Consider the following 24,956-nt stretch of genomic DNA (forward strand, 5'->3'; position numbering starts at 1 on the left):
ATTATAAATGGTCCTAGGGCTAATCAGTGCACACATCTCAAATTATTTCTTTAGAATATAAGTCCAGGAGTGAAATTTTTGAGCCCGAGGGAGCATATTTGCCTCAGTACCATCCAGGAAAGTGGTACCTTTTATTCTCTCACCAGTATTTGAGATTATCTTCATCAGTACTTAGAATTACTGCTTCTTGAACATCATCAACCCCTTCATGCAATTTTAAAAGAAGACATAATGTATTAGACTATGGCCTTGCAAAATAGCATTTTCCTACCCCTGGCTTCCTGCAGTATGAGACTTTGCCCTCAAGCCAGCTCTCTGTGAGATCAGTGGGAGGAATGCCTTGTAAACTGCGTCTGGGTTTAGAATCTAAGTCACATGGAGGCATCACAGACACAACCATTAGCCACATAGTATGGATATAACAGCCTTTATCAGGGCAAACTTACAAGCAGGAGTAGCATGTGTGAGATTCCCCGATCATAGCTCAGTCTGCGCATGGGAGGTCTGCAGGCTTCAGTAGACAGGGGCCTGTACCGATAATGCTCTAAGTATTTATAGGGTCAGGGGCCAGGAATGTCCATGGGAGCATATAGCAGTGAGAGCTCCCTGGTCAGAGAAGGGACCTTCTTAGAAACGGGGGATCCTTGGGCCCCACGGGTTGTTGTCGGCATGCTCTCCCGTTGAGCAAAGTCAGACCTATGAGCTGGTTCATTGGGCTGCCTTGAAGGGGAGGAGGAGAGCCTCCAGGGCCATCCACGTTTGTTTCCGGTCCTTCCCGCCCCCTTTGGGGCGCCTGCTATAATGTCTCCTGTGGCCTCCGCTTCCCAGGAGTCTGTGCAGTGAATGGGCTTCTGTATGTGGTTGGAGGGGATGATGGATCCTGCAACTTGGCTTCGGTGGAGTACTACAATCCTGTCACCGACAAATGGACGCTGCTACCAACCAACATGAGCACGGGGCGGAGCTACGCAGGTCAGTGCGCTGCAGCCCGACTGCACCTTGACCCCCACCCCACCTCTAAACAGGTGGAGGTAAGTTTGCTTAACTTGGGGCTAAGTGCCTTCTCCAGGGATGGTGGATAATTGTCACGTGTCACCACTCTGTCATTCTGCACCCACGACAGATACCCCTAATGAGCACGGGTTTCCCCAGCGAACCTGAATGCAGGCCCAGAACTCTTTTTAACACTTGTGTTCCCGGGAGCCACTTCCAACTGCTCTGATTTGTCCTAAGAGGTTTTAGAATTTCATTGCCATTTCTGGGCTTCTACGTAGAATAAGATACAGTTCTTGCTTTCCAGAAATTTAATGGGAAAGATAAGATCTGTCTATGTGAAGTAGGACTTACAAGGCAATACACACATAACTTCTCAATAGAATGTGTTATGCTCTCCGTATTTTAAGGCATGACAGGTGAGAACTTCCTGGAGGAAATGAGGCTTGATCAACTCTTAAGTGGGAGCTGCCCTTTGCCAGGGGCTCCCTCCCTGTGCCGGAGGGCAGTGTGTTAGGTCCAATGTACCCATTAGCTGTCATCCTTTCAAGAACCCTCTGGGTGAGTGGGACTGTGTCCTTCATTTTACAGGTGATGAAACTGAGGTTTAGAGAGTCAAAGTCACCTGCCCAAGACCACATGGCTAAAAAATGGCAAAGTCAGAATTCAGACTCAGGTCTGACTCCTGAGCCCATGCCCTTTGTACTACCCCGGCTGATGGGGAGAAAGCACTCCAGGCAAGAGGTGGAGGCAGGAGTAAGGAGCGATGCTGCTGCTGGGGAGTGTGTGTGATGGGTTCGGTGAGGTTTGGGAGGTCCGACTGAAGTTGGTACTGCTGACCACAGGGGTCTGTGGGGAGATAAGCAGACTCTTACACCCATGATGTAGCTTAGCAACCTGTACCTCGTCTTCCAGAAACTGGAATAGTTAGAACTAACACTTACTTACTGAGCACATAAAAATGTGCCCGGCATGACCCTAAGTATTTGCCAACCATGATCTCCTTTAGTGTACGTCACAACTCCAGTGGGATTCTGATTCCCTTTTGGCAGTAGAAGGTCAGTCATTCTGTCTTGTTTGGATCCAGTGCAAAGGAAGGTTGTGCCAGCCAGGCTTGAAGGGGCTTATATCCCATGTTGTCAACGCAGGCCCTCAGTTGCAATGAACTGATTTTACTGTTTTCCCTTGTTTAGGATTTTTCTCAACTAAATATAAAAGATTTTAGAGGCATGTTGGTCTTTGAGTGATTCTTTTCTCAAGATGAATTATTAAAACTAGTACTTTCTTTTCAATACTGTCGTGGGAAGAGCAGGGCATTTTCGAGTATGAGGCAGCGAGGCCAGTGAGGGGTCCTCTCTTGGCTCCTAGTGGACCTTAATGAGAGGGCAAGATTTAGGTGTAAGTGGTTAGAATTTCACATATGTGCTGAATATTTCATGTCTACCTCTTCATTGTCTGTCCACTCTAGAAGTGGGTGGGAAAGAGACAAGCAAATGTGCAGTTTGTCTTCAACTCCATTGACTGACTGAATCGTTTTTATTTTGTTTTTTTTTTTTAGAATCTAAAGAAATTGCCTGCATGCAGAGACAGATGGATAGTTACTCATTTGGAGTGTTATTTGTGATAGCAAAGAACTGAGAGCTTCTTAATGTCTGACATCAGGGAAATAAACTGTGGACTATTGGTACAGTGGAAGTGTTTTTAATGCCATGAGAACATGTTCGTGGCAGGCTGTGGGTTTAAAAGGGAGGATGCACAGGGTATGTACCATGCGGGCTCAGTCACATGGTCCTGCATCACGGACATTTGAGTAGCGACTGCTCAAAGAAGGGGATGTTGGTGTCAGATCTCAGTTTGAGTTCCAGCTCTGTCACTTGGCCTGGGACTCTGGGCAAGGGGATCCGTCTGACTGAACTTCTCATTTTCTCATTTGTAAAATGAGAATAAAATCATAGCAAGTCTCTTACTGCTGTTGTGCAGTACTGTGTGGAGGGTGCTTAGCACAGTGTCTCCTGGCATGTAGCAGCTCCGCGGTAGATGATCACGATTATTTTTAGAAGCCGGGAAATAGTCCAACAAGATAATGGTGATTCTCTTTGTATGAAGGGAGTGAAAATGTTTTTTCCTTGTGTTCCTCTGTGTTTCCCAAATTTCCCAAAATGAGAATATTTTACTCTTTTTTTTTTAGAAAGATTTTATTTATTTACTTTGAGAGAGAGAGAGAGACAGAGTATGTGGGGGGGAGGGGCGGGGGGAGGGGTAGAGGCAGGGGGAGAGAGAGAATCTCAAGCAGACTCCCTGCTGAGTATACGTGGGGCTTGTTCCCAGGACCCTGAGATCATGACCTGAGCTGAAATCAAGAATCGGCCGCTTAACTGACTGAGCCACCCAGGTGCCCTAAGAATATTTTATTTTTTTTATTTTTTAGATTTTATATATTTGAGAGAGAGAGAAAGCATGCACAAGCAGGGGGAGTAGCAAACAGAGAGAGAGGGAGAAGCAGGCTCCCCTCTGAGCAGGGAGCCCAACTCAAGGCCTGATCCCAGGACTCTGAGACCATGACTTGAGCTGAAGGCAGATGCTCACCCAGCTGAGCAACCCAGGCGCCCCCAAAAGAGGAGGCATTTTTATATATTGTTTTTATATAAGCAATTATATATATATATAAATATTTATATATATATTTATAATATTTATTATAATATATATTTATAATAAAATTGCTTATATAAAATATGTAAAATTGCTTATATAAAAAAGCAATACAGGACCCTGCTTTAAAAAAGAAGTGCTACCCTACGAAAGAGTCCTGAGGTTCAGGCAAGGTGTTGTCAAGGTCAGGCAGCACATCTGGGTCTGGGGGCTGTGGAGCTGCCTGCCTCTGAGCTTTTCTCTCTGCACCTTTATCCAGAACTCACATGCAGTGGGTGTCTTAGCAGAATCTCACCCCTGGGGTATCCTGGCATTTCTTTTAGCAATGTTCTCTCAATCTCATCTGCAGCCAGAAGATTTTATAGTCGTGGGAATAAGTTAAAGTAAGGCTCCAGTCAGTTACACCGTACCAGTAGATCTTACCTGTAAATTAGGATTTTGTTCAGAGGAGCAGATAGGTACTTGCTTAAGTAAGGAGGGAGCACACCTGTCTCAGGCAGAAGGAAGTCCAGAAGCCCAGGGCTGGCCTAGGGCTCAGGCTGTCGTTGAAAAACAGGTCTGCCTTCCCTTTCCGGTTTTGCCGGCTTTGCTGATAGCTGCCACCGCCGTGGGCCATGTGCGAGCCTTCTTCCAGGCCGGGCAGCAGACAGAGCCAAAGCTGCAACCCGGGCAGACGTGCATTTACAACGGTCTGGGCCAGGCCTGGGGCATGCGGCACACCAGCTGCAAGGCAGTCTGGGAAGCTGAGTCGATAACATGCTGGTCTCTGCCGTCACGGACAGCAAGGAGAGGGGAGGTTGGCTGAATCCACCCACAGTGTTTGCCACCTTCCAGAGACACTCTGGGTCATCTGTGGATTCACACAGTTAGCCGTGGAGTTTGGTTTGCTTTGGCTGAAATCATAACGCAGACAGACGTGTCTGGACCGTTTTTCCCAGTACAGCATTTAGCACGGGAGGGGTCTTTCCATCGGGTGACATCAAACTGTATGGGAGCTGAGCCTCAAGAGGTCAGTAGACTTGCCTGAGGCTGCACTGCAACTCGACTGGTGGCAGAGCTAGGACTGGTGGGCAGTTTTTCTGACTTGAATGAAGTCAGTTCACGGTTCTTTGCGGTTCATTTCAGTGTCTTATAAAAGTAGGCATGAATCACTGTCACTTCTCTTACAGTGATGGAGAGGTAGAGCCATGGAGCTGCCCCCAGGCATCCGGTGCTGGTGCCGAGTGTCGTGAGGCTGAGTTCTGGGCTTGGAAAAGGAGTCCTTATGATAGGAACTGTATCCATGTGATGATGCGAGGGGAGCCCACTAGCTGTGGTGCTGAAGGACTGTGCGTGCGGGTTCAAGTGTCCTGCCGGGACTTCGGCGTCACAGTGGGAAAGAGCCCGCCACGGGCAGCCCGAGTTCTCAGGCCCTGCGATGCTTGGATACAGACGGGCCCCTTTCCCTTGACTGGGGCTTTAGGATGGCTTGGACTCATGAACCCCGTCGCACTCTGGATACCTTTGAAGAAGCTGACTTTCTCTCCCTTTCGTCTTAGGTGTTGCTGTGATTCACAAGCCCTTGTGACCCCCACGCCCACGGCCAGGAGGTGGAGGAGGGGAGGGGTGCTGCCTGTGGCTCAGAACAGCGGCACCCTCACTGCCACTCGCTGCCAGAGTCCGCAGAGGAGCAAGAAGTGCCCTCCTCCGACGTGGCTAAGTGGCGTCTGACGTGGAGACTGGTGACCGCCCCCTGCCCCTGAGGTGTTCAGGCCTCCCCCCTGAGCAGTGGGTTCCTGAGAGCTCCAGGCAGCACATGGGGGCTTTTTTGTGTGTTTCTACGGGAACACCTGAGAACCTGTGTGTGTGTGTGTGTGTGTGTGTGTGTGTAGAACATGGTGTTTCAGTAAGTTGGGGGATGTGTGACAATCTACTGGATTTCTTTACTACTGATCCTTCTGTGCTAAAAATCAAATCACAGAAACCTCTCTTCTGGATGTGTGCCCCATTGGAACCCTGAGATTACTAAAGCTGCTGTCTTCTGGAGCTCTGTTTGGACAGGCCAGGAATGTCCAGAAATGACTGGTGACTGGCCTTGCTTTGACCATGCCCACAGACTGGCTCTGACCCCTGGCATGGCCTGCAGAAGAGCTGGGCATTCTTAAATCTGCACTGTGTCTTCTGTGTGCTAGAACTGGGAACAGATGGTGTCCCCAGGCCCTCCACTGGGTGCTCTTCCTTGGACTCTCCTCCAGGAAGCAGATGAGAACCACCTAGTCCTTGGGCCACTGGTCTTTGAGGTTGTGGATTCCAGGTTTGGGAGATTTTGTGTCTCTTCAGTTGGGAAAACTAGCTCTTTGGAGAAGCCCCGAGTATCACACTGGAGAAAAAAATACATATACGTGCATGAAAAACAATAACAAAACAACAACAAACCAAAGTGGTAAGGCAGTTGCTGCCTACAATGGTCTAGAGAGGATCCTACGTCTGGGTTTTCCTGGGATGGGACACTCCCCATCTATACTTACTATCCAGGCTTAATTCTTCACAGCATCCCATTTTACTCTTAGAAGTGTTCTGGTTTGGAGGATAAATAAAAGGTCACCATATCTCCAAACCCAGAGATAGTTTGGCCCCTGCCTTGGGGGTCATATGTGATCTAGATGGACGTGGATGACTTCAAAGGAGTGCGCCAGCTGGGGCTGGCCCTCAGCACTAGATGGCGATGGTCAAGTCTGTCTGAGGGCCTCGTCTTCCTTTCCTTGTGCTCCCCCCCTGTTCCAGGGCTTGTACCCTCTCCAACCCTCAGAATATTCCTTTCCTCCTTGTTTTTCCTGAGAGGGAGGAGATGGTGGTAAATGCCCTGGATGTGTGATCTCTCTCAGGGATACTTGCATTTTAAAAGAGGAGCTTGGTGAGAGCTTTGCAAATTCACAGTTAAAATTTAACGACAGAACTTTAAGCATTTGGGGGGGGGTGGGTATTTGAGGGCACATGGAATCATTTTCATTAAAAAAAAAAGAAAAAAGAAACGTGAAACCATTCCTCAACTTGCAAGTCACTTATGCTGGAATTTGTGGCATAAGGAGGGAAGGTCTTGTGTCTGAAGAGTACGCTCACATCATGGGGGCTGGGCTTTAATGCTCCCTGATTTTGGGGTCCACTTACAGGAGTTAGGGGGCTTTATGAAACCTGATGTTGGACTTCTGATCTAACTGGGCTCCTTCCAAGCAGATACTGCAGGAGACTGGCATCCCCCCCAGCTCATCCCTGCAGCTAGAAAGCCAGTAGCCTCCCTAGCTAGTTGGCCGCTTTGTGTATTTACTGTATATTTTTTTGTGCACTAAACACTCAACTCTCTCTTGAAGAAACGTCTTCTGATGTTGAGGATATTGAGCAGATGTTATCTCAGTAAGACATTTGGAGGGCAAAAAAAAAAAGACATTTGGAGGGCAGCACCAAGGCATCCGGAATTCTTAGTGGCTTTGGGAAGAGGCTGATATATCCAGCTTTGTTGGGTCTGGAGGCGAAGTCTCCAAAGGATTCAAGGCATGCCTTCATTTGGGTGCTGTGTTCTCACCTGGCTCTGGAGATGGCCATGGTCTCAAAGCTCTGCCTTGGCTTGGAGGCTGATGGGATAAGCTTTCTGTTGCAAATGTTCTTCCTCCTGGCCTGAGGAGAGTTTAGGACTTTATTTTGGTTTCTGATGGGGATGAGGCTGGGGGTGAGATCCCATGTGTGCTGTTCACACAGCTCCTGATTTCAGACTAAAGGTGAACTTCCCACCCTCTTTCCCAACACCTAGGAGCTGGACTTTGATGCATATGTGGGGGAGGTTCTTGTTTTTCATCTGCCCAGAGCAGGTCCCTTCCCTGAGAGCTCGCCAGCCACGTTTTCTGCTCTTGGTTCCACCTCATGTCTCCCTTCCTGGGAAGAACCGCCCCCCCCCCGCCTCCCCCCACCCAGTAGTACTGCTGAGGCCAGGTTCATCTCCTCCTCACCCGTCCTTTCTCATGGGGACTTCAACACTGGTACATCACCACCAAAAAGCCATTCGGTCTCTAGCTGCCCACAGAGGCCATTTAAAACCTGCAAACCTGCTGTCTCTCTATCACTAGGTACGATTCTCTCTCCACAGTGAACACAGCTGACTTGATTTCAAGTCTCCGCTGGTCACGTTGGTAGGCAAACCCCCTGCCCCCCCATTTGGGTGCCCGTAGCTGCTTGTGAATGCAGCTTTGCGGGTGGTGTATCTGAAAGCTGATCACAGTGATGAAATGGAATTGCGGCCCAAGGTTAGAAGCCGCTTAGATGCCGCTTGGATACTGATTTGGACAACACAGAAGTCAGACTCTGAATTGCAAAGTTCCTTCTCCTAATGGCATCTCTCCTAAAAAGTTGCAGTATTATGCAAATGAAACTGACCTCATTTTCTGCTATGCAATAAGAATACTTAATTCTGTTTCACAACAAACCAGTTGCAGTATCCCCTGACATGCTTTTTGAGCTGTGTTACTTTGGTATCTGTTGTGTAATGTTTGTATATTCCTGAGCCAGAGCCTTTCAAAGATTGCCTTTTTATAAAGCTGAAGCTATAGCGTTCAGGCTAAACTTTTAATGTAGATATTTTTATAAGATAATTTTTTAGGATATTTGAATTGATTTTTATTATCCATGATAATGAAATGTTCTGTTCCATAAGTCATTCACTCTCCTAGTTCATGCCTGTAGCTCTTTTCCCTTCGCTTGTCACCCTCCAAAAACTGATTTTTCAGTAGTTCCAGATAGATGAGTCTTTTTGACTTTGAGTCCTCTTTCTTATACCATATTCAAAGGAGATTGCTGGAAAACACGATCCCTGGTATTTCTGGAATTGCTTCAGGACTAACGTTTAGCCTGACTCAGCAATCACCCAACTATATTGCCTGACCACTTTTTTTTGGAGTCCGCTCTTGGCAGAGGGGGAGGCTGCTCGGCCCATCTGCTGGTGGCTCTCACTGCCTGGTGCTGAGCCTGGCACGCTGTGGCGTGGAGAAGCTCCAGAGAAAGGCCTGCCCTACAGTGCATACTCCCAGGAGTTTCCTAGGTCCGGCAAACCAGTCCTCAATTCTTTTCTGCCCCTTGTTCTTCGGAAGCTTCCACCAGCTAAAGGCCTTTGCTGCTGGATGATGTCCCTTTTGGAAGCATCTTCTCTATGAGCTTTAAAACAGGGGTCAGTCCTCATGATCATTAAGAATGTGTTAAGCATGTGCTTTACAGATGCTCACACTACCCCTAAAACTTATTGTTTCTTGAGCTGTGTCTACACTCCAGGCTCTATTTTATGTATTTATCTGCCATTAGCCTCATTAAAACAGTCTGCCATTAGCCTCATTAAAACAGTCTTTTATTTTTATTATTATTGGGACAGGTGCCATTTGAATCGCCTCCATGCTCCCCATTTGCACCTTGTTGGATCAGGTTGGGAGGTTTAGCAAACTCATATTCCAGTTAGCTGGAGTTTTTAAGGCTTTGTTTGCCTGGAGAAGCAAGGAGGTTGGATTTTTTTTAAGTGTTTGCACTATTCAGAGTCCTAAGCCCCTCATGTTTGGCTCTGCTGTGTGTGCAGTGTGACCGAGCAGGTGAGCCAGCAGCACTTTCGACATTTGGGAATGGAAGAGGCTTCTATAGTGGATAATCACCACCTCATAGCCCCTGCACAGCCTTTGTCATGGGGCTGAGTGACTCGTGGGTATGACATCAGCCAAGGCAGGAATGCATGTGACTGGCATTTGGAGAAACAAATTGCCCTAGTACTGTGTTCTTGCCTTTGGCTATGAGATTGAAAATTATTTCCCCCCATTTTTCAGTGGCAGTAAAGGACCCGGTTGGACTTTTTGTCTAATTTGTATATGATGTATAAAACACGTTGAAAGAAGACTTAAGATGCTGAATGTGTATGTCTTTGTGTCTATCCATGTGGTTGTCCACAGGCAACCTGACTTGATCACTGATACCCTGTGAGCACACTGCATCGGTAAGGTCCTTGATCTCCTATTCTCTGCTTGGATGTTAGAGCCCATCCATCTTGTAAAAGAACACTTGTCATAGGCTCCATCAGTTACAGTGATAGCTGAAGAAACTGTTCCTCAAGTGGATTATTTCAACAGGAATCAAGTTCTAGTTTCCCATACTTTGTTAATTTTAATAAAAGCTGAACTGTGAAAACCTTTCTCAGGATTTTATTTCCATAGTCCAGGCTCTCCACTATGTCTTATTCCCACGTTATCTTCAGATTAAAATTTTTTTTTCTTTAAGATCCACTGGACAGGGTCTGTGTCCCAGGGTCTCTGTTCCCTGGCCTCAGCACAGTTTCACACCCACCAAGACGTTCAGGGAGGCCCAGAGAGGCCAGTCCCTCTAGTAGGTGTTTGGTGGTGTGGGCATCTATCCAGTGATCATCGTCAGGTGGGTGTGCGGGTCTCAGGCAGGGAGAAGAGGAAACAGACATCTGGCTATAAATAAACGTCAATTTTTAGAAGTTTTTTTTATAAGACCGATTGGTTTTATAGATGCAATGTTTTTATTATTACATATACAAATATTAGTTATATTTTATTAAATGTGTACAACTTTTAAATGCCTGATTCTAAAATATCAACATATATGAAATAATACTAGGTAACATTTACTGAGTATGTACCATGTGCCAGGCACTTTTCAAGTGCTTTACTTCTGTCAATGCATTTAATGCTCATCATGGGCTGCTGAGTTAGTATTATCTTTTACAGACGAAAATATGAAATGCACAGAGGTCAAATAACTTGCGTAAGGTAGCAGAGCTGCAAAGGAATGGAGCCAGAATATTGGTTGTACTCTGGAGTCGTGTCCTTAGGCATCCGTTGCTGCATCCTCGAGGAGGTCATGAGGGGAGGAGGGGGTGCCAAAAAAGCACCTAGGAGTCCCTGGGAAGTACAAACATGGCTCAAGAAAAATACTGAAACCCAACTTTCCCAGCCATTTGGACCAACCATGTCCCCATCGTCTATCAATGGTAAATAATCCTATTTGTTGCTGTGATGATAGTAGCGGTAGCCACATCTGGTTAGGTACTTATTTTGTACCAGACACCCTGCTAAGTACTTTAGAACTTGATCTTTAATCCCAGTGACAACCTCTGAGGGAGGTGGCATTGCCTTTTGGAGGCTGGATGTTTCCAACGGCTGCTTTGCCTTGCTCCTTTCCCCGCTCCTCCTCTTGAGTAACTGTGGTCACCAGGAGTCCGATTGGAAGAGTAAAATGATCCGCTCAGCTGGGCTTTACCATACGGCAGCTGAGCCTCCTATTAAGTGGGCCTGGGCACTTGGTTCGGTGGCAATTCTCAAATCCACCTGCTCAGGGATATGGGATCCCGCCTGGTGAACAAACTGGACCATCCCAGGATCCTTCAGGATGTCATTGGTCCTGCCCTGTTCCAGGTGACAGGCAGGCAGCTCAGAGGGGTCAGGCTCCTCTCTAGGCTAGAGAGACCCAAGGGACAAGTGGGAGCCTCTTAGCCAGATCCTTCCCCACATTTGGAAAAGTGGATTTTGAGCTCCCGGAGGACGCGGCCTGCTTGATTCTGAGGTTATGCCTTGTGCCTAGCACTCGGTTAGCGCTGAGGAAATATTTACAGGAGAAGAAGAAAGGCATGTGAGGAGGGGCCAAGTGGTGGTAACCAGCTGGTTCAGTCTGGGGTGTTAGTGGGGGCTGGGGTGGGGGAGGGGAGAGATACGTGCACCCAGAGACGGGGGGACAAACTCACAGAGACCTGGGGAAAGGGGTGTGAGTTTCACGCCAAGTAAGAGAGAGACCAAGAGAAAGAGAATGAGACACAGGAAGACAAGCAGAGGGAGACAGAAACATAATGGGAAAGATGCACACGCATGCACATGCACAGAAACTTCCAGACACGAGATGCCACTCCTACAGAAACACAGACGCAGAGACCCAGAGGGAGGCAGGGGTGAGGGGGAGATCGTTTCTTAAAGTGGCAGAAGACCGGTCAGCCCAGTGGCTCAGACCAGAAGCATTCGTCAGGAGATGCGGGTTCACACGTGACCTCTGGTAAGGTGATGCCATGGCCTTGAACCAGGCTCTAGCTCTCAGGGTCCGCTTTCGTGAGCTTGTGGAGAAGAGTCCTTGAGAAGGCCCTAAAATATGGAAGGCAGACCCTCTCAGCCCCGGGGAGGCTGGGCCTGCAGAGCGGCTTCTTGAATAGGAGACCCAGTCTCGTGCAGTGACAGCGCTGAGAGCCTCCGGACTGCACACAGGCCCCCCGAGCCCAGAGTGTGGATACATGGAAGGAAGACACAAGAGAGAAGAGCTCTCTGTCGCAGGGTCCTGTCTGGGCTGGGGGGACACCTGGGGTTTATTTTTTTAAAATTTTATTTATTTATTTGAGAGAGGGAGAGAGAGAGCACGAGCAGGGGGAGTGGCGGGCAGAGGGAGAAACAGACTCCCTGCTGAGCAGGGAGCCCGATGCGGGGCTCGATTCCAGGACCCTGGGATCCTGACCTGAGCTGAAGGCAGACGCTTAACCGACTGAGCCACCCAGGAGCCCCTAGGGTTTAAATTCCGAAGGAGGCCCTGAAGCGCAGCAGGGCAGATGGGCCTGCTCTTACTCCACAGACACTTACTCGGCTTCTTTGTTTCCTCCTTCCCTCTGAGTGGGATGGAGGCCTGTCTCCTGAGTTGACTTTCTGCTCCAGGAGTGCAGAATCTTCCTAGCTTTGACCGCATTGACTCCCGGGAATGGAGAATTAGTAACACATGTGTAACTGTTTATATTACTACGGAACTTCAAAGGAATTTTTTGTTTCTCAAAAAAGCCAGTGAGGCAGGTGTTACTTTGTGCAGTATGCCTCTACCTGGGGTATACCACGGGCGCTTTCTCAGTGCAGGGGCAGGTGCATGTGGAACACTCTGTGGGTGAGTTATTAGTGGTAGGGGTAAGAACCACTTCTCATTATACAGATGGGGAAACAAGCTAGGTAGAGGTTAAGCTGCTTGCTCAGATTCCCAGAACCAGAGCTTGGACTCCATCACCCACGATCGTTTGGCTCCACAAGACAGCAGAATGACCTCAGTGGCTTAACCACAGAGCGGGTTAGGGTGCTCACGTAGCCGTGAGTCCAGAGGTAAGCCATCCAGGATGGGCACAGCAGATCCATCCTGTCGTTGGGATCCTAGGTCCTCCCATCTTTTTGATCTTCCATCCCTTACACGTTGCAAGAGAGATGCTCCACAGCTCTTGCCACATCCGCACAAAGGCATGAAAAAGAAGGAAGGGGACGGTACAAGGGGCAGTGCCTGTAACAGGAAAGAAAACCCTTTCCAGAAATCCCTAGCAGAATACCACTTAGATTTCCAGAAGGGCCCTCAGCTGCAGGGGAGTCAGAGGAGGTGAAGGCTTTTACCTAGGCACATTGCTCCAAACGACCTCAAGAGTTGCACCTGGGAGAAGGAAGGCAGCATGGACATTGGGTAGGCAATGAGCAATGTTGGTACAGAGCTCCTATTAGCCTGCTGTCTCTAAATGCCATGTGGTCCCTCTCCACCAGTTTGTCCATCCTTCCACTTCTGCCCCTGAAATTTCCTTGGCTGAGCACTAACCTTATGCAGGTTATTATTGAGGGCTGATGGTGCTCCCTCTGTGCTGGGCACCTGCTGAGGGGTTTGAGTGGGTCCGTGGGGCAGTGCTGGGCCTGGAAGGCTCCTCTCAGAGCCTCACTCGGCTGTCTCCCTTGCTATATTGGCATCAAGGGCGGCTGGCTCTCCTGCAGGTTGAATGAGAAATCCTAAGCAATGCAGACCTTTAGGAGCCCATCACTGAGGCTTTAGAGACAGCTCATTTATCAGCTGTGGAAGTTTCCCTGAAGCGCTGATTGAGGAGGCCTGTCAGCTGCAAGATCTATGACCTGTATCTCAAGAGTGACCCATGTAGGCAGCACCATAAATCTTTCTGAGCCACAAACTGGGAGGCAGGGGCAGGTGAGATTTGGTGTGGGTCTCTTAGAGGCGATTTTCCCAATTCCCTTGTCCTCCAGGATGTCCTCACTTTTAATGGTGGCCCACTGGGTGGTGTCCAGGGCTGTGCCGAGCTGCAGGAGGTCATGAAAGTGATGTGCACGGTCTGGCTGCCAAGCGGCTGGCCTAGGTCTGTTCTTGCTGGGGCTCAAGCCCTGGCCACAGAGCAGGAGGAGGGGCTATCCGAGCTGCAGAGGCCTGGGGCCTCCCCGCACCTGGCTAGGAGGCTATGGGTGGCGTAGAGGGGGCGGAGGGAGAGCCTGGAGACCTGGTCTCAACTGACAACATAGTGCGCTTGTTAAGAGTTTTGAATCTGAGTTAGGGTGCATTTAAACCCCTGTGCATCCATGACCGGGCCCTCTCCAGACCCTCTGAGGACAGACGGGTCAGCACAGACTCCAGCCCTGAGGGAGCCCACACTCTGGGGAGCTAACAGCCCCCTCAAGGGCCTTCCCCTGGATCTGGACCTTACCTCCACCTTTAAACAGCAACCTGGACCTGAGGTGAGGGGATCAAGGTGGGAAAGCCTGGAGCTGCAGAGGGCATCCAAATGTATTTTTTCAGCCCAGATCCATCATTTTAATGTAACCTGGCCTCCTATTTCAATGATGCACTAAGGAACTGTCTGTCTCGGCGCCTGCGATTTCTGCACAGCCCTGATAAGGAAGCCCATAAAATCATCTTCAGGCACCCAGAGGAGATTTTATGTATGTCCCAGAAAGGGTGGTTTGATTTCTAGCAGCTTCTAACAGAAACTTCCTGACTGGATTTGGGAGGCTGCTAGATACCAGGATCCTGTGAAGGCAGGAGGGCCAACCCCAGGTGGATTCAAGAAGGCCCAGGTGGACACGGGTGGGAGGAGTATCAGAGCCGGGCTTTGCTGTGGTGCTGACTACAGGACCCGGAGGTGCCGAAAGTGGGCTCCAGACCCTGGGACTGCATCACTGGAGCCCTCCCCCTGTTGGCCTCTTGTGCACCCCTTCCCGAGGCAGTCACTAGTTAGTCACCGCATTCTCTGGCTGCTTCTGTACTTTGGGTGTATTCCATATATATTAACTCATTCAATACATATTTGTCCAGCTCTTCCTGGATGTCAGGCTCTGAGCCAGCTCTACAGGTATGGTACATAGTAAAGAAGGAATCACCGTACACAATGGTAAGTAAAGAAGCCTTTGGACTCGTATAGAAGGGTCGGGAAAAGTGTTCCGGTGGAAGTGGTGGTAAGCTAAGACCTTACTTTGGACGGATGATGGGTGTTGGCCTGGTGAAGGGACAGGTCGAGGTGTTGGGGAGAGAGGAAGAAGGAATAGCAAGTGCAGAGGCTCAGAGGCTAGAAAGGTGGCCTTTTGGAGAAAGCTCCAGTACTTCAGTGTGGATGGATCCTAGAGCATAAAGGGAGCATAGAGAGGGATAAGGCTGGAGCGTTGGGCGGGAGCCATGTCACAGAAGGGCTTGAAACCATGGAGTCGAGGTAATTCTTTTTCTTGAGATCATTGTGAAAACATCCCAAGGGCCTCAAGTTGGGTTCCCAAGAAACAGACTCTGGGGCTCTAAGTATGCTGAATATTACTGGTGAGCCTACTAGCAGGAATGCTTGTGAAGGAGCGCGAGGAAGCAGAATGAGGTGGGGGGATGAACTTTTGTATCTGCAAAAATCAGTTCTTGACCAAATAATAGGTAAATTGGACTTCATCAAAATTAAAAACTTCTACACTTCAAATGATACTGTCAAGAAAGTAAAAAGACAATCCACAGATGGAAGAGAGTGTTTGTAAACCATGAACCTCATAAGGATCTAGGATCCAGAATATATAAAGAATTCATACAACTCAACAATAAGAAGATAACCCAAAGGAGTTGAATAGAAAGTTCCTCCAAAAGATAAACAAATGGCCAGTAAGCACATGAAAAGATGCTCAACATCATTAGCCAGCAGGGAAAAGTAAATCAAAAGCCATAATGAGACACCCTTTCTTTCTCACTAGGATGGCTACAATCAAAAAGACAGTAACAAGTGCTGTCGAAGATGTGGAGAAATTGGAACTTGTTGTACCTCGTGGTGGGGGGTGGGGATGGTTATGTAAAATGGTGCAGCCTCTTTGGAAACAGTCTGGCCATTTCTCAAGAAGTTAAACCAGGTTTATCATATGACCTAGCTGACTCCACTCCTTGATAAATACCGAAGAGAAATGAAAACATACGTCTACACAAAAACTTGTACATAAGTGTTCATAGTAGCATTATTCCTAATAGCCAAAAAGTGGAACATAGATAGTCACCAGATGATGCATGCTCCAACATGGATAAAACCTTGAAGGCATTATGCTAAGTGAAAGAAGCCAGAGACTAAGGTTGCTTATTATATGGTTCCATTTATATGAAATATGCAGAATAGGCAGATCAGCAGAGACAGAAGGTGGATGAGCGGTTGCAAGGGCATGAGGGGAGGGGAAAAGGGAATGACTGCCCATGGCACTGGATATCTGAGGTATTTGGGGGGTTGATGACGTTCTGATATCAGATAGTGACAGTGGTTTTATAATTTTGTGAATATACCAAACTCCATTGAATTGTACTTTGCAAGGGTGAATTTTTATGGTATGTGAATTAGAACTCCATAAAGAGGGTCACTGTGGATGCATACCCCCAAACCCCCAGGTCACGTAACCTTGAGTGAGACCGCTCCCTCAGGGAGAGCCTTGTCTGTGGAAGGGCTCAGCTGTGAGCAGTTATCAGGCCACACTCTGAGAGGCCAACGGAACTCGTACCTCCGGGTCTGAGTTACCTCCCACAGCAACCACTACAGAAGCCTTCCGGGGTAGAAGTGGCAGAGTTAGAGTTTTCCTTCAGCACGTAACCTTCATGGCAACTCTAAGAGGCAGGCATCATTCTCCCTCTTTTGAGATGAGCGAACTGAAGCTCAGATAGGTGAAGCGACTTGCACGGGGTCTCCATAGCTAGTGGAAATTTGAACAAGAGTGTGAACTTGTGTCTACCTGGGGCCGAAAGTCAGGTTCTTCACGACGATTCTATGCTATTTTGTGCTCAGTCATTCACAGATTTGTTGCCCCTGAAAAATTAATTGGCTTGAAAGCAGGGACCGTGTCTGAATGTATCTTCAGCGCCCAGCGCAGAGCATAAAAATGTGCGCTAAACTGAAGGAGTTCCCTTCCCAACTACTGCAGACACCTTGCCCCTGCTAATATTCAGCAAAGGTCATTTTCTCTAAGTCACAGGAAAAAATTAATGGAGTGAGCAGATTTTCCCCATTTTTAATCCTTTTTTGGGGGGGATACAAATTCTTGCTTATACTTAGACAACTTCTTTGTACTAAAATCTAGTATCAGAAGGCATCTTATTTTATCAAAAAATCTGTGGACTTATCTTCATCAATATTTCAGTTTCCTGTCAGAGGCTCCCACACGTAAACACATTCCCTTGAAGACATGAGGAGAGTTATGGATTTCAATAAATTGAAGTCAGGGCTGACAGAAGTGCAATTTGACTGTTTTCCCCTGGGCTTTCCCATGAAGCTGCTTCCTTGTGGCTCATGGAGGATCAGGGACTTTATCCTCAACGTATATGCCGCCAACTCCCCCTGTCAGACTTGCTATTTCCAAGGCCCCAAGCTGCTGCCTCTTGGATACACCCTGGCTAGGGGTAGGGTGGGCGTGCATGGGTGCATCTGGGTTACCTTTGGTTGATTCTTCTCCCTGTGGGGGAGACTGGCAGGAGGTACGTGGGTGGGGGTTGCTTAGCTGGGAGACAGTACCTGCAAAGGCACTTTTCAGACTAGTGACTGTGGGATGATTCTCTAGAACCCAGGGAGGACCACACTCTGCTTGCTTTGGTCTGAAGTTTCATCCTGAGAACGCAAAGAGGACCTCGATGCTGTTAAAGTGATAACATCCCTGCCTGTCCAAGTTGACAGCCTCCACAGGTGTTTCTGTCTGAGCGTGAATGCCAAGGCAAACTTGCAAGGGGAGGAAGCCAAGGGCTCTGGGGACCTGAGTGGGGGCCAAAAGGGCTGGGAGGGAAAAACTGGGGGCAGAATAGCATAGTGGTGAAAAGCGAGGCTCCCGGGACCTGCTGTGTCACTCGACCTCCTGCCTCTACTGTTACACACTCTTTCCAGGTTGTTACCTCATTTTTGAAGTGGGGTAATAATAGTCCTCAATGGATAGGGTTGTTGGAGGGATAAAATGAGGTAGAACGTGAATGGCAGACATAAATGGAAATACATTCACAGGAACAGAGAGAATGCACTGTCGTGTTCTTGCACGGTGCTCTGATTTTCCTCACGAGTCTTCCACCTGCTGGCTGATGTGGAGGGAAAACCTTTTAATCTAATTTTAATCTAATCTGGTGAATTTAGTCTTATTCAAAAATGTGAACCGTCCTTATAGGTAGTTCTCAGTGTTTCACGGGTGTCTGGTTCCCTTTTCTCTTACCCCTGCTGGTGTCCATGAACGTGAAAGGTTAGGTCCTTGTGCTGGTAGAGGAGAATTGCTTCTGGTCTAGTCAGGGTCCAGTTGCAAGCGAGGGACGTACCGTGGGATATTTAATGGCTTGTGAAATTGTTGGGAGAGGTAAAGACACAGACTCGAGGCTACTGTGGCTCTCTCCACGCTGCCCTGCAGAACAAGGCTGCTGGAGCAGTGCCGCCTCTGTCCCAGGCGGGAAGCTGCAGAATCAGAAAGAGCCGTCACAGCTCCTGGCCTGGGCCACAGTCCACACCAGGAGCATGGACACCCCACTTCTCTCCCCATGTCCTTAGAGCCTGATCCCTGTTTTGTTTCAGTGCATCTTATTAGCAGAACCTAAATCACATCCAGAAACCCTAGCTGCACATCAGTCTGGGAAATGTGGTTTTGGCTTCCCAGCCTCTGCACTGTATAAGAGGGGTTGGAATGCCTTTTGTGCTCTCAGTCGTCATTAACTGCTACACTCCTTCCATTCAGCCACTTAACATCCATACATGTCCTTTCCCCCAAATGTCTAAACAACTGTGGCAACAAAGTTGCTCCCACCCCCCTTTTTTTGAAGTAGGCTCCATGCCCAATGTAGAGCTTGAACTCACAACCCTGAGATCAAGAGTCCTGTGCTCTACAGACTGAGCCAGCCAGGTACCCCACCCCCCGCAAGTTGTTCCCTTATAACCTAATGCAACTATCCTCGGCAAAAATTAAAATGTGTTTACCCTTTTTTCCCTCAAAGGGATGACCCAAACTTTATCAGTCACTGCGTCTCTAGGTGTCATTATTCGTCTTCTAGTTGAGTGACGATTCTGTCTTTATATCATATAACCTGAGGCCTCAATATGTACTGAACAACCACAGTTTATACTTGAGCCTATAAAAGTAGAGAAAAGGAGAGGAAAGGGGTGACTGGGACCTGTGTGCGTACGCACATATGTATATGTATATGGTGTGTGTACATAACATGCGTGTATAGACACATCCGTGTTTGCCGCATAACAAGGAGCTTCAACACTTAGTGGCTTCAAACCATTACCGTTTATTATTTGTCCCCATTCTGTGGATTGCCTGGGAAGTTCTGGTCTGATATGGTTTGGCTGATCTTTGCTGGGGTTACAGGTCAGCTAGTGGCTGGATGATCTAGAATGACCCCACTCAACTAACTGGTGGTTGGTAGGTTGTTGGAGGGGGTCTCATCTTCCAGCAAGCTGGCTCAAGTTTGTTCACGTGGTAGTTCCGGAGTTTTTAAGCTCCACAACAGATCAGGCTGCAAGGGGCAAAAAAGTCTCCAGTCTTTGCTTATGTCACATCTATTAATGACCCATTGGCCAAAATAAGCCACATGACCAACCCTGAATCAAGGGATGGAGAAACAGACTCCACCTTTTGTTCGTAGGAGTAGAATCTTACGGCCATTTTTGCTACCTGTCACAATATATATGTACACCAAGACCATATGGAGGCCATGAAAGACATCTCAGTAAATTTAAAAGGATTGAAGTCATACAGAGTCCATTTTCTGGACACAGTAGAATTAAACTGGAAATCAGTAGAAATAGGATATTGGGGGAAACCCCCCCAAATACATGGAAATTAAACCACAGTCCTTATCAGGTTTGGAGGAGGCTGACAGGAATCTGTCTTTACCTTTCTTCATCCCTTTCTAGTCCTAATTTTTTTACAAGGATGGCAAAGATTTAGGAAATTTGTCAGCTAATGATTCTTTGTTTTCTTGGGCACAACCTGTTGCCATGTTTGCTCATTTTTTACCCCCAAATGTTCTAAGGATCACTACTGGAGTCAAGTGACAATTTGTTAAAATGTGTATTAAGATTCTCCAGAGAAACAGAACCAAAAGAATATATAATATATATAATACATATATAATTTCATAGGAAATTTATGGAGGCCAAATGGTCCCACAATTTGCCATCAGCAAGCTGGAGAGCCAGGAAAAGCGATGGTTTTCAGTTTTAGTCTGAAGGTGTGAGCCCTGGGGGCCAATGGCATAAGCCCAGGTCTGAACCTGAAAGTCTGAAAACCAAGAGCACCAAAGTTCCAGGGCAGAGGACGGATGTCTCAGTTTAAGCCAAGAGAGCGAATTCTCCCTTTTTGTTCTATTCAGGTCTCCAAAGAATTGGAGGCCACCTACCCACATCTGTGAATGTAATCTTCTTTCCTCTTTCCACCAATTCAAATGCTAATCGCTTCTCACACCGCCAGAAATAATATTTCACCAGCTTTCTGGGCATCCCTTAGCCCAGTCAAGTTGGCGCATAAAATTAACCATCACAGATGCCTCTCATCATGTCCCACTTGTCCAAGTTCGGTTCTTCCATTTCCTCCAGCATGGTGCATTTCATCCAGTGCTAAGCACCGGACCATTTCCGTCCTGCCCGCGGTGTCTTTCCTCAGGCTCTCCCTCCCTGCTTTAGCAACTGCTGAACAGCATCTGGTCCTTACACTGGTCTTCCTCAGTAGCTGGAGGATTAGCAGAGAATCTGTTGATATCAAAAACCTATCATGAGAGCTTTCTCGCAACGGGTTTGCCGCCAGAACACAGGTGTCGGGAAAACCACCGCTCAACCTAAACCAAAATGGGAAAGGAAAAGACTCACATCAACATCGTCGTCATTGGACACGTAGATTCGGGCAAGTCTACCACTACTGGTCATCTGATCTACAAATGTGGTGGGATCGACAAAAGAACTATCGAAAAATTTGAGAAGGAGGCTGCTGAGATGGGAAAGGGGTCCTTCAAGTATGCTTGGGTCTTGGATAAACTGAAAGCTGAACGTGAACGTGGTATCACCATTGATATCTCCCTGTGGAAATTCGAGACCAGCAAGTATTACGTGACCATCATTGATGCCCCAGGACACAGAGACTTTATCCAAAACATGACTACAGGCACATCTCAGGCTGACTGTGCTGTCGTGATTGTTGCTGCTGGTGTTGGTGAATTTGAAGCCGGTATCTCCAAGAATGGGCAGACCCGTGAGCATGCCCATCTGGCTTACACACAGGGTGTAAAACAACTAATTGTTGGTGTTAACAAGATGGATTCCACTGAGCCACCCTACCGCCAGAAGAGATACGAGGAAATCGTTAAGGAAGTCAGCACCTACATTAAGAAAATTGGCTACAACCCCGACACAGTAGCATTTGTGCCAATTTCTGGTTGGAACGGTGACAACATGCTGGAGCCAAGTGCTAACATGCCTTGGTTCAAGGGATGGAAAGTCACCCGTAAAGATGGGAATGCCAGTGGAACCACACTGCCTGAAGCTCTGGATTGCATCCTGCCACCAACTCGTTTAACTGACAAGCCCTTGTGTCTGCCTCTCCAGAACGTCTACAAAATTGGTGGTATTGGTACTGTCCCTGTGGGCCGAGTCGAGACTGGTGCTCTTAAACCTGGGATGGTGGTCAGCTTTGCTCCAGTCAATGTTACAACTGAAGTAAAGTCTGTTGAAAAGCACCATGAAGCTTTGAGTGAGGCTCTTCCTGGGGACAATGTGGGCTTCAATGTCAAGAACGTATCTATCAAAGATGTTCGTCGTGGCAATGTGGCTGGTGACAGCAAAAATGACCCACCAATGGAAGCAGCTGGCTTCACGGCTCAGGTGATTATCCTGAACCATCCAGGCCAAATCAGTGCTGGATATGCACCTGTGCTGGATTGTCACACGGCTCACATTGCTTGCAAGTTTGCTGAGCTGAAGGAGAAAATAGATCGTCGATCTGGAAAAAAGCTGGAAGATCGTCCCAAGTTCTTGAAATCTGGTGATGCTGCCATTGTTGATATGGTTCCTGGCAAGCCTATGTGTGTTGAGAGCTTCTCTGACTATCCTCCTCTGGGCCGTTTCGCTGTTCGTGACATGAGACAGACAGTTGCTGTGGGTGTCATCAAAGCAGTGGACAAGAAGGCAGTTGGAGCTGGCCAGGTCACCAAGTCTGCCCAGAAAGCTCAGAAGGCTAAATGAATATTATCCCCAATACCTGCCACCCCAGTCTTAATCAGTGGTGGAAGAACGGTCTCAGAACTATTTGTGTCAATTGGCCATTTAAGTTTAATAGTGAAAGACTGGTTAATGATAACAATGCATCGTAAAACCTTCGGAAGGAAAGGAGAATGTTTTGTGGACCATGTTTTTGTGTGTGTGTGTGTGTGTGTGTGTGGCAGTTTTAAGTTATTAGTTTTTAAAATCAGTACTTTTTAATGGAAACAACTTGACCAAAAATCTGTCACAGAATTTTGAGACCCATTAAAACAAAAGTTTAATGAGAAAAAAAAAAAACCTATCATGAGAGCTCTAGGTACCCTACTCTGAGCCCAAGGTGGTCATCACTAATCAATTATGACACGGTCTCATGGACTTCTGGAAGGCAAGGCACAGGCAGCCCCTGCCAATCAACTTGGAGTTGGCACCAGAGATGAACCTGATTTGTCATCTCAATGTTAAATACTTGCCCTTGTCTTCCTTCATCCACTGTAACCCTGATACGTTGCTCTGAAGTTTTGGGTATGGGCGGAAAGGGGCAGAGAAGCCCATATCTTAGAAATATGCTATAATTGTCCAAAGTGCAGGAAATGGGCCACACAAAATAGTGAAACAAGTCCTGGCATCCCCCGCACCCCCTGCAATAGTGTAAGATTTACAGTGTTTTTCAAACTATAAAAAAGCTGTAAATACCATACGCTGTGCTGTGTGGGCAAACTTAACATCAGGCTGCCCGTGCTCTTCCCCAAGCATTTTTCTCTCAAAGAGCTGTCTTCTACCCTTATTTCCAGAGATCCTAAAAGCGTTTCCCCTTGTGTATGAAGAGAGTCTATAGATTTTAAAAGTCAGTGCTGTCCTACAACTTAAGAAAATACCTTATTTGCACACCAGAGGCCCCTCTTTGATTTAGAAATACAAATAGTGTAACAGCTACCAGCTCTTGAATTTCTTCTGTGTGCCGGGCACTCCCCGAAATTTTTTATCTTCCTCAGCTCCTTTATTCCTCACCACAGTCCTGGGAGCCTCTTTCTCCTGACGATGAAATGGCCCCGAGGTGTCAAGTAATTTGTCCCAAATTGCACAGCTAGGAAGTGACTGGATTAGAATTCGAATCCAGATCTGTGGGGCATCAAAGCCTTAACTAATACTCTTCCTCACTTCTCTCTCAGGGGTCACAGCGCTCTTGCTTTTGGGGGTCTTATAGACCTCTCTGGTTTTTTTTCCTGCTTTCCCTCTACCTTATTTAGCTTGCACTAAGTCAAACACTTTCCAGTCTCTCTGTTCCCCTTCCTCCCCCCCTCCATCCTGGGGGCAGAGAAAAAGGCCTGAGACCCAAGGAAGCGGTGGCATCAGGTCTGGTTGGGAGAGCAGGGTTTGAGAGAGGCGGGAGGAAGCTCAGGAGGGGAGGGGAAGAATGGGAATGTCAGAGGTGGAGCCCCTAAGGCAAGGTGTTCTTAACGTCACCGACCTCAGGCCTTGGACCTCCAGAGTTACTCTTTGTTTCTCCTCTTCCCGAACCCTCCCTTGAGCACCCCTTGTATGCTGAGCTCTGTGCTGGACTCTGGCCATCCTCAGAGAACTAAGCCGGACTGCTCGGAAGTCTGAGTGGGGAGCAGGACAGGTGCACCCGGATGCCCACCACCGCTGGAGAGGTGCTTTCAGGGGAAGAAGGCAGGAGAGGGGGCGAGGAGGAAAGAGCCTCTCTTCGGAACCGGCTGCTCTCGGCACTCCCCATGGCCGGAGCTTCAGGCCGCGCTCTGCAGTTTTCCTCGCTGCTCTCCAGCTGGTTGTGAAGACCAGTGAACCTCTTGAGGCCCAGGTCCGTCATTAAACCTCAGGAAGTAAGTACTTACTGGAGCTCCTCACTGCCCGGGAAGAAGCTGCTCTCTCACAAACCCGATTCTGCAGGCCGGGCGTCTGTGTTGGGGAGTTCAGGTTTAGGATTCACATTAAACACTCCCCTTTGTTTTCTCTGCCTGTAGTGTCTAAATATTTTACCTGAGAGCCTGGTCCTCAGATGTGAATCATTGCACTTCATTTTCCAACTGCTTCGGAGGAGGAGGTGCCTCTTCTTTGTGCTTCCCAAATGGCTAGAGTGTGTCCCTGTGTTTTAAATTAGACTGTCTCATACATGCTCTGAAAGAGAAGAAAAAATGCCTCCAGTCTTTTAGGGGTGTCTTTTAATTTCCTTTCTGTAGATACTTGACGGCACTCTCTGCCCAGTTTCTTTCATCCTGGCTTGGGAAGGGCCTTGCACATGGTTTGCTCAAGTCCATGGTCTGGCAGAACTTGATTCTAGAAGCATCCACTGGGTTGCCTCTCCCCTTCCCCTGCAAGCCCCATCTTCCACCTTCCTCTGCTCCCAGCCCCCCGGGGTCCAATCACACAGATTTGGCTCTGAGCCCACTCCCAGTTTAGCCCTGCAACAAAATGGGAAAGCCTCAGCCCCCCAACTGGACCCAACCAGAGAGACAAAACACACCAGAGCCACAGTCAGAAGAGGCTGCCCTTCTTCTGACGCTGGTTGTTCTGATTTCCTTGAGACCTGACAGAGCTTGCTTGGGACTTCCCTGGCACTAGCCATGCTCTCTCTGTTCTGCTGTATGCTCCGTGGCTTGATACTTAGTATTAGACCTGGTTTCCGTTGTCCCTTGGAGAAAACTGACGGCACGGCCAGACCGCGTGGGCACGGCCAGACCGCGTGGGCATCTGCATGCCCTTGGCCTCTGCCTCTGGTACGAGCCCGGGCTGATGATTCCAGCACTGGTTTTTTGTAGAAGTGCTGTTTCAAAATGGCAGGAGA

At 48.0% G+C, this 24,956-nt stretch overlaps 1 protein-coding gene and 2 pseudogenes across 6 annotated transcripts in view; 2 read left to right on the forward strand and 1 right to left on the reverse strand.

The window, feature by feature from the left end:
• KLHL3 (kelch like family member 3) overlaps positions 1-9,822 on the forward strand; it is a 119,945-nt gene extending 110,123 nt beyond the window's left edge. For 2 of the 6 annotated variants that reach the window (XM_073887813.1, XM_073887816.1), the window contains 2 exons: positions 829-972; positions 2,552-2,677. In XM_073887813.1, coding sequence (XP_073743914.1) covers positions 829-972; positions 2,552-2,631 — 224 coding nt within the window. In that variant the 3' untranslated portion in view covers positions 2,632-2,677. Of the gene's footprint in view, positions 1-828; positions 1,083-2,551; positions 2,678-5,183 lie in introns of those variants that run through there. The other 4 variants (XM_073887812.1, XM_073887811.1, XM_073887814.1 and 1 more) reach the window with 3 other exon arrangements.
• LOC112808955 (elongation factor 1-alpha 1-like) overlaps positions 1-20,778 on the reverse strand; it is a 107,343-nt pseudogene extending 86,565 nt beyond the window's left edge.
• Positions 20,686-22,215, forward strand: LOC141371642 (elongation factor 1-alpha 1 pseudogene; annotated as a pseudogene).
• Positions 22,216-24,956: the final 2,741 nt, after the last annotated feature.

The sequence above is a fragment of the Callorhinus ursinus genome, unplaced genomic scaffold, assembly GCF_003265705.2.
Source record: "Callorhinus ursinus isolate GAN/ISIS: 27379988/994484 unplaced genomic scaffold, GSC_fseal_2.0 scaffold83, whole genome shotgun sequence".
NCBI lineage: Eukaryota > Metazoa > Chordata > Mammalia > Carnivora > Otariidae > Callorhinus > Callorhinus ursinus.